Source organism: Osmerus mordax, chromosome 15 (assembly GCF_038355195.1).
Source record: "Osmerus mordax isolate fOsmMor3 chromosome 15, fOsmMor3.pri, whole genome shotgun sequence".
In the NCBI taxonomy this organism is placed as follows: Eukaryota; Metazoa; Chordata; class Actinopteri; order Osmeriformes; family Osmeridae; genus Osmerus; species Osmerus mordax.
In genome coordinates, this window is record NC_090064.1 from 12,974,082 (window position 1) to 12,982,763 (window position 8,682).

The 8,682-nt window shown below is 45.4% G+C and overlaps 1 protein-coding gene across 1 annotated transcript; it reads left to right on the forward strand.

Moving 5' to 3' along the window:
• The first annotated feature begins 975 nt into the window (after positions 1–975).
• Positions 976–6,895, forward strand: LOC136958008 (coagulation factor XIII A chain-like). The gene is made up of 15 exons (XM_067252229.1): positions 976–989; positions 2,327–2,499; positions 3,001–3,249; positions 3,519–3,637; positions 3,790–3,897; positions 4,112–4,286; positions 4,420–4,552; positions 4,717–4,820; positions 4,948–5,036; positions 5,137–5,329; positions 5,640–5,818; positions 6,000–6,093; positions 6,207–6,364; positions 6,508–6,644; positions 6,754–6,895. Exons 1-15 carry the CDS (start codon positions 976–978, stop codon positions 6,893–6,895), a joined length of 2,067 nt encoding a protein of 688 aa, XP_067108330.1.
• Positions 6,896–8,682: the final 1,787 nt, after the last annotated feature.

Consider the following 8,682-nt stretch of genomic DNA (forward strand, 5'->3'; position numbering starts at 1 on the left):
GAGGGAAGACAAGACGTCACCAGTTGGAGAAAATTCATGAATGAGGGTTTCGGTTGGTTGGTTTTGCGTACTGGGGAAGGTCTGACTGCGGTATTGCTCATCCCCATTGATAAACTGATGTCTTGTCGCCTCCTGGTGGTGTATGTCTGTAATTACATAATCACACTTCGGACAACCATTTGAAGATATTAGTTGCAAAAATGGCCACAAATAAAGATAGTTTTTTACGATAATTTATCTTCTCTTTTTGCCCACATCAGTTACATACCCCCCCCCCCCCCACACACACACACTCAGATTGGAATCTGTGCAGTATGGATCATGGGACCTTGAAGACATTGGTCACTCAAACTAACATAACCACACACCCATACACACACTTACAGATACATACACAACAGTCTGTCACACTAAGTCAAACACTCACACAAACGCACATACTCTGCCAGCCTGACACGTTAACACATACAGTAGTTTCTACTTTGTCACTGTCAATTGCAGATGGTGTCCTCTGATGTCCTCCATAGAAAAGCCTAAATCGAGTGTGAGATGTGTCAACTTACATCTCTGATTTCTCCATGTTTGACTGGATGAGGATGACCTGCCAGCAGAACGCCAGTCACATGGTCCTTATTTACTGTAGGAACCCCTCATCTCAGCAGAAACAGTGCAAGAGAAATGCTGACAGCCCACTAAACTATGGCTGGTGTATTGATGCTGCTGAGATGAGATGAGGGCCAGATTGTAATGTTTCCCAGAGTCACAGAGCAGGCTTGGGATCTGTTTAGATCACAGCCAGTGAGGCTGAGATGACATAATCCTGGGTCAGTTTATACTCTGACAATTAAAACCCCTCTGTATATCCAGCAGCAGGTCTATCTGACCCAGGCAGGAAGTGTCAAGAGTGTGAAATTCTCTGTGTTCTAGAATGAGGAACTGTACTATGTCACTGTGACCAGATACCCTGTTGTAGCCATGGCGACCCAGATGTACTGTAGAGCATACAAAAGCTAAGGATTAGCATGATAACAACCGCAACAAAAATCAAAGATATGTAACAGTTCTCTAACAAAGAAGACAATAAGAACCATAAGAAGATCATAACAGTGGAGCAGTCATGTTCTGTATGGTGAATCAGAGCAGAGTGGACATATTCGATGTAGACATGTCGTACATATGTGGAAAAGTACTTGAGCACCCCTTTAAAATGACTGGAATTTCTACCTCAACTTCCTATTCAATGGGGGGCATGGTCAGTGTGTGTGTGTGTGTGTGTGTGTGTGTGTGTGCGTGTGTGTGTGTGTGTGTGTGTGTGTGTGAATGAGGAACTATCTGGGGTTTATAAATCCTTGGTTGGAAGTCTGTGGATCACCATTGGAGTGCCTCAGGGATTCCAGCTGCTTCATCTCTTCCTCAGAACAACCCAACAGGTGAGTGGGAATCCTCAGTCCTCTTCTGAGCTTGTAAACAACACACTCTGAACCAACTTTGGGCAGAATTAATCTGGTATTTTTTCTTGAAAAGTAATCAAAAACTTTCAGTTAATATCTCATCAAGATTTTATCGACCACACAATTCTCTGTCACTAACTTTCTATCCTTCTCTCTTTCCACCCTCAGTCTCTTCCACTCTTCCTCCATTCACCACCTCGCCCCACCCCTCTCTACATAACGGTGTCAGGACCTGTTACTGCCACTTCACCATGAGTATTTGTGCCAATACCATGCTGGTGCCCACCGTGACCCATGCTGGGCGTTACAGCACACCACGTCCCCGCTGTAATGCTGAGTTCCACCACATACAGGAGTTTGTACCCTTTGGTGGCAAGGAAGGAGAAGAGGATCCTACACTAGTTTCAGATGGTAGGGAAAAAAGAAATGCGTTTGTGCATGTGTGACAGCATGTTCCATCACCCCTCAGAACTGCTGACCTCATAACACCTCTTCATCTTCCATTCCTATGGCCCTCCATTCCTCTATTCGTCCAATCTTTCATCTATCCCCCCCTTCAATTCTGCATCTCTCATTCTTCTATGCTTAATGCCACCATCCATATTTTGCTCCACTGTGTCTAAGAGAGATTCCTCAGTTCAACACTTCGCTGCAGCTCAACCCCATTGGCTTTCTGAGTGGCAAGAAAGAGTTCTTCTCACTGCGGCCCTCTGGGAAATGAGAGCTGGAGGGGCAGCAGTGTGTTTGTGCTGTGGGCAGGGCTTTGGGATCTGCAGCTACAGTCATTGAACTGCCCATCTGACAAACTGGAGCACACACACAGGTTTCTGAGAGAGTTAAGTTTAAATTAATGTGTGTGTGTTAGACATTTCCAGACTTTACGTGGTCACGGTGGACATGTTGCAGAAGAGCAACAAGGTGGAGCACCACACCGCCATGTACGATTCCCCCCAGCTCATCATACGCAGGGGACAGGAGTTCTTCGTATCCGTGACGTTCAATCGACCCCTGAGCCCCACTGATAAGTTCCACCTGGAGTTCATGATTGGTGAGCTGCTCCAGGTGTAGTTGTTCAGCATTAAAATGAAATTATATGGGTGTTTCTGCTGTTTAGTAAGAGGACATGTAGATAATGAGAATGATTAACTAATTTGTGTTTGATTTGTCTCATGGGTGACACATGTAAGATTCATCCATTGGTTTTCTGCACTGGAAAATAGAACTCCAGGTAGATTTGTCCAGTACTGATTTGTAGTTAGACTACAAATTGCATAAGTTGTTTGAGTAGAAATATATGTGTTTACATTGTACAGAATGCTGAATGATTGTTAAACAAAGATGTCAGACCAATACCAGCCAAGCGCTGAATTCACAGGTGCTGATGGGTGTTGTCTTATCTCCAAAGGGAGACTGCTAATGACTCCAGCTTGTCTGTAAAGATGTAAATGTCAAGAGCTCCTCCGCTTCCCCCCCTTTCATCCTTCTGCCCCCCTCCTCCATCTCCTCTCCACCCAACTCCCCTCCTCTTCTTCCACCTTCCCATTCCCAGGTGCCAACCCCACAGTCAGTAAAGAATCCATGATTGTGGTGCCATTTGACGGGAGCCCCGGGGGGTCATGGACAGGTCGGAGGGTAAATAAGCAAGGTGCCATGGTGACAATGGGCATCACTCCAAATCCAAAAGCGCTGGTCGGAAAGTTCCAGAGCTGCGTGGCCATCTTGATCCCCAGTGGAATCATCCGGACCAAACGGGACCCCAGCACTGACCTCTACCTGCTGTTCAACGCCTGGTGCCCTGGTCAGTACAGCTGAAGTTGTGGTGGTGGGTTAAGAAGTGGGTATCCTCAGTGGTGTAGTTTAGTAAGAAGTAGTGGGTATGATGTTTCTCCACTGTTCATCTTAAAGTGGACATAAATGCAAATCACGTAGACTAAACTCTCATAGCAAATGTTCTGAAATGACCTTGTGGTGATTAAGATGTTGGAACTATATAGTTGTAGACTGTGTGTCCATGAATGAAGAGTACTGACTCTAATCCTGGACTGTGTGTGTGTGTGCTCTCCTTAGATGATGAAGTGTTTGTAAACAACGATACAGACAGGAATGAGTATGTGCTGAATGATTATGGAGTCTTATACATGGGAAATGTTGATGCTGTGTCTCACAGAATGTGGCTCTATGGTCAGGTATATACACACACACACACACACACACACACACACACACACACACACACACACACACACACACACACACACACATACACTTATGCAGTTTCTCCAGACACACACAACTACACACCCACAAGCATGACACAAGCTCCCTGTGTGTGTTCCAGTTTGAGCGTGGAGTGCTGGATGCCTGCATCTACATCCTGGATGCATGTAATATGCCTATTGACAACAGAGGCAGCAGCATCTACATCAGCAGGCAGGCCTCGGCCATGGTGAGTCAGCACTGGAACATCATACATGGAACATTTTCTTTTAACTTATTTCACATATTACCTTTGTATTACGGCTACTTTGTTTATCTTGACATGACTTAACGTTGCTTTACCAGATGTAATTCTGTAAATGCTCTGGTACTAGGTATTTGTTGTACGACACACTTGATCAAATGTGACAAAAGTTTTTCTTTTTACAAAACATTACATGTAGATTAACTCAGAGGATGATGATGGGGTAATAGTGGGACGATGGGACGAAGACTACTCTCTGGGCACGGCTCCTGATCTGTGGACAGGCAGCACACAGATTCTGCTGAAGTACGCCAGCACACGCACACCTGTCCGCTATGGGCAGTGCTGGGTCTTTGCAGGAGTGTTCAACAGCTGTGAGTGGACAACCTACACTCAAATGAACTCAGAAACACACAAACGCACACACATCAACAAGTATATACACAGAAACACTCAGAGCTCTCCTTATCCAATCCCCCCCCCCCCCCCCCCCCCCCCCCCCCCCAGTCCTGCGCTGTCTGGGAATTCCATCCAGGGTCGTTACAAACTACGGCTCTGCCCACGACAATGATGGCAAAATAAAGATTGACGTCATCTTCCTCCCAAATGGAGAACGTGACAAAGTCACAGACTCCATCTGGTAGGTCCATCACGCTGTCAATCAGCAATGCATCAACCAATGATTATGGGACACAGGAAGCAAAAGTATTTTGAAGGTGCTGGCTCTCCATTTGTTCTTTGTTGTACTCTGCTCTGCTCCTCTCAACTCCATACTTGATTCTATTCTGTTCTGTTCTATTCTAGGAACTACCATTGCTGGAATGAGGCGTACATGAGCAGGAGTGATCTGCCTGCAGGTCTAGGAGGCTGGCAGGTAGTGGACGCCACTCCACAGGAGACAGGCAGTGGTAGGACACCCCCCCCCCACACACACACACACTTACAAACACACAGAGACACAAACACACACACACACACACACTACTGAGTTGTATAAGTAGCTCTTGTGTTGGTGTGTTTGTGTGTAACTCGCAGGATATTATTGTTGTGGGCCAGCATCAGTCAAGGCCGTCAAGGAGGGTCAGGTCTCTTATCCCTTCGACATGAAGTTTGTCTTCGCTGAGGTGAGGAACAGTCCCTAAACATGGAGACATTACAAATAGGACAAACAAGAAAACCTTTGATGTTTCTCCCTCTCTGCTCTCCTTTCTCCCTCCCCAACAGGTTGCCAGTTATGTGGTGTTCCAAAAGCGTGACGAATCTGGAGTTTTGACCCCCTTCCACACAGACAAAACCAGTGTGGGAAAGTTGGTCCTCACCAAGTCTGTGGACAGTGACGAGCCAGCTGACATCACAAATACATACAAGTACCCTGTTGCAGAGGAGATTCGAGGTTTTAAAACTGCGGGTGCAAAGGGTAGTGAATAATTCTTTTTTGCTTGCAAAAACATGCTCAAAATTAATACTAGATCTTAAACTTTAAAATATACCATTAGAGTACAAAAAACCATGATAGAAAATACAACTCTGACATCACTTAAAAATGTTCTAAAAACATTTAATCTGGTTTTTACATTAATTTGAAAATGTTAATTTTTTCATCCTAGCAGTAGGGGGTGCAAATGTACCCCATGCACCCGCGGTAAAATCGCCTATGCCCTGTTGGTATGTGGCATGACTGATGTTCATACACACACACACCCTCTCTGACTTGTCCCTCTCCTCAGTAGGCATCAGTCATGATGAACCCACCAGTGTTCTGGGAGAGGACTTGGAGAGCGACAACCCTGAGCTTCCAGGAACCACAGTGACAGCGTCCATCCTGGTCAACCAAGTCCGGCTGGAGCAGGACTTCACCTTGGTTATTGAGTTTACCAACCTGGGGGGGGTCGAGCTCAAGATACAGGTGGGATGTACTGCACAAATGTGAATAAATGTACGTGTATAGTATGTATTTGTATGTAAACGTGTGTGTGCATTGTGTATATTTGTGTGTATAAAACATTGTCTCCATCCTTTTGTTTGTTTGTTCATTCATCAATCCATCCCTGCTTTCATCCAACAAACCATCCATCCACCCATCCCAGGCCAACCTGTCTGGCAGCGTGGCCTTTTATACTGGAGTGCCGTCAGAAAAGTTCAAAGACGAAAACGTAGACGTCACCGTCAGTCCATACACGAGTGAGTGTGAGGCCCTCTGAGTGTGTGTGTGTCAGAGAGAGATTGAGATGATATACATGGACAAAAACCTTCATCTCCTCCTCCTCTCCCCTCGTCCTGCTGTTCTCCTCCAGCTGAGCGTGTCTTGGTGAATGTGTTGGCGGTGGAGTACATGCCCAACATCAACTTTCAGTCCAACCTCTACTTCACTTTGGTGGGACGCACAACCGACAACCAGGACTTCGCTACTGTGAAGGTCCTCACTCTGCAGGTCCCTACTCTCAGCATTGAGGTCAGTACACACACACACACTCTCTCATTTTCTGTTTCTCTCTGGCTCCCTCTCTCTTTTCTCTAACCCCCACCCCACTCCCACCCCTTTGCTCCCTTTCTTTCACACAAACATTGTGACAAAGGTGTATTGTGGGTTCCCAGGTGAGCGAACCCCCCCATCTGGGTCAGGTGACGTATGTCACAGTCAGCTTCACCAATCCCTTCACCTTCTCTCTGGACGACGTCTCCATCAGCTGTGAGGGATCTGGCCTCCTGGACTTCAAAATCAAGCAGTACAGGTGACCCCCCCCCCCCCCTCACACACACAGTCGCCAGACATACAACACACATCTTCCTAGAATTTTTTTCAGCACTGTGAACGCTGTCTGTGTGTGTGTGTGTGAGCAGTGTGATTGCTCCCAACGACACTATCACCTGGGTCGAGTCGTGCTGTCCGAAGCGAACAGGAAAAAGTCGCCTCTGCGCCTTTCTGGACTGCAACAAGCTCAGACGTGTCAGCGGGATCCTGGACGTTCTCATCTTACCCTGATTGGCTTGGCAGGAGAAGACCCGCCTACTTGCCCCTTTACCGGTCCTTCACCAATCAACAGAGAGCAAGGAATGCGAAGCCCAAGTAGCACATGTTTTTTTTGTTGTATTCTATTTCCTTGGAATGGCTCCTGCACTTTTAATCCGCAAAATAACTAATTTCAAGTCACATGTTCCCCATTCAAATTTAAATTAACCTGTGGAGGCTATATTGAAAACTACTTTCAGGTTTTGAAAAATGATCTGTCTTTGAAAACAATGCAAACCAAATATTTTATCTTCATAAAATCTTGATAATTTCATAACCTATCTGATCAAATGCTTCTCCTATTATTCTATTTTAGATCTTATGAATCTGTGTTTGAAAACATTTTAAGAGAAATGGCAAGATCTGTCAAAACCAGTAGAAACCTTGGTCTCTGACATAATCATTTTCTTTATCTTCTGTTTTGTTTCTATTATTAATATTTGTTTTAGTAAAAGCTTTGCTCAGCCAATTATGATCAATAAAACATTTATAAAATCATGACACTGCCGTGTTACTCTGTTGCTTTTTTGTTGAAAACTGTCAGTGGCCAAAGAGTAGCAGCAGTAGAGGGAAATGAACACTATGGGGAAGATGACTGAAAGCGTGTGTGTGAATGTGTGTGTGGTTGGTGTGTGTGTGGTGGAGGGGGGGGGGGGGTTCAGAGGAATACGGCCCAGTGAGCATGAGGAAGATGTTGGCTTCCGAACAACAGGTACTTATTTCAGCTTCAGCCATTTTGTTAATCTGTTGGTGAAACAGTCAGTATTTGTTCTAAAATACATCTGATAAACAGGGTGGGTCTAGGAGCAAATCCTGCTGTGCAGAATTAAACCATATTGGAGTGATCCATGGCTTCTTCACTTTGTGCAATCACCTTCTGCTAAAGGTGATTGATGAAGCTTATATTTTCATGTTGTTGCCCTTCTGCCTGTACCTGTACACAACCCATCAATAAAATACATGATGCTGATTTCTCAATGACAGCTTTGCTCCAAATGTAACACTGACCTCTGTGCAACATACACACAGTGTTACACATGCATCGTATGAATGTGAATTAATGTTGGTGAATGAATGTTGGTGGTGGTCGGAGGGGCCGTAGGCACTGACTGGTAGCCGTGCCTCTGTCAGTCTGCCCCAGGGCAGCTATGACTACAGTTGTAGCTTACCACCACCGATTTGAATGTGTCTGAATGAATACTGGACTCTGTAAAGCGACCCTTGAGTACTTTGAGTATTAGAAAGCGCTATATAAGATCAATAAATTAATTACATTTGTGTGAATACAATGCCCCTCAGGCCAAGATGCATACCTGCAAGTCCCCATTTCTGCCACTAAAGGGCTCCTGCTCACTCTCCAAGCACCATGTGGAACAGAGGAGGAAGGCCCAAGTTTGGGATCTCCCACAATGCACCCTCAACCCTCCTTCTTCCAGGGAATAAATCTTTCGTCCACCCCATAAGATCTGATCTAGCTATGAATGGATAGGTGTGAGATGCGTAGAGACAAACAGGCTTCCACCTGTCCTGTCATGCAGGATCAGATTTCCTTCAAGGATGGATTATACTTTGTCCCTGAGGATGACCTGCCAGCAGGATGCCAGTCACATGGTCCTTATTTAGTGTAGGAACCCCTCATCTCAGCAGAAACAGAGCAAGAGAAATGCTGACAGCTTATTACATTTTACATTACATTTAGTCATTTAGCAGACGCTCTTATCCAGAGCGACTTACAGTAAGTACAGGGACATTCCCCCGAG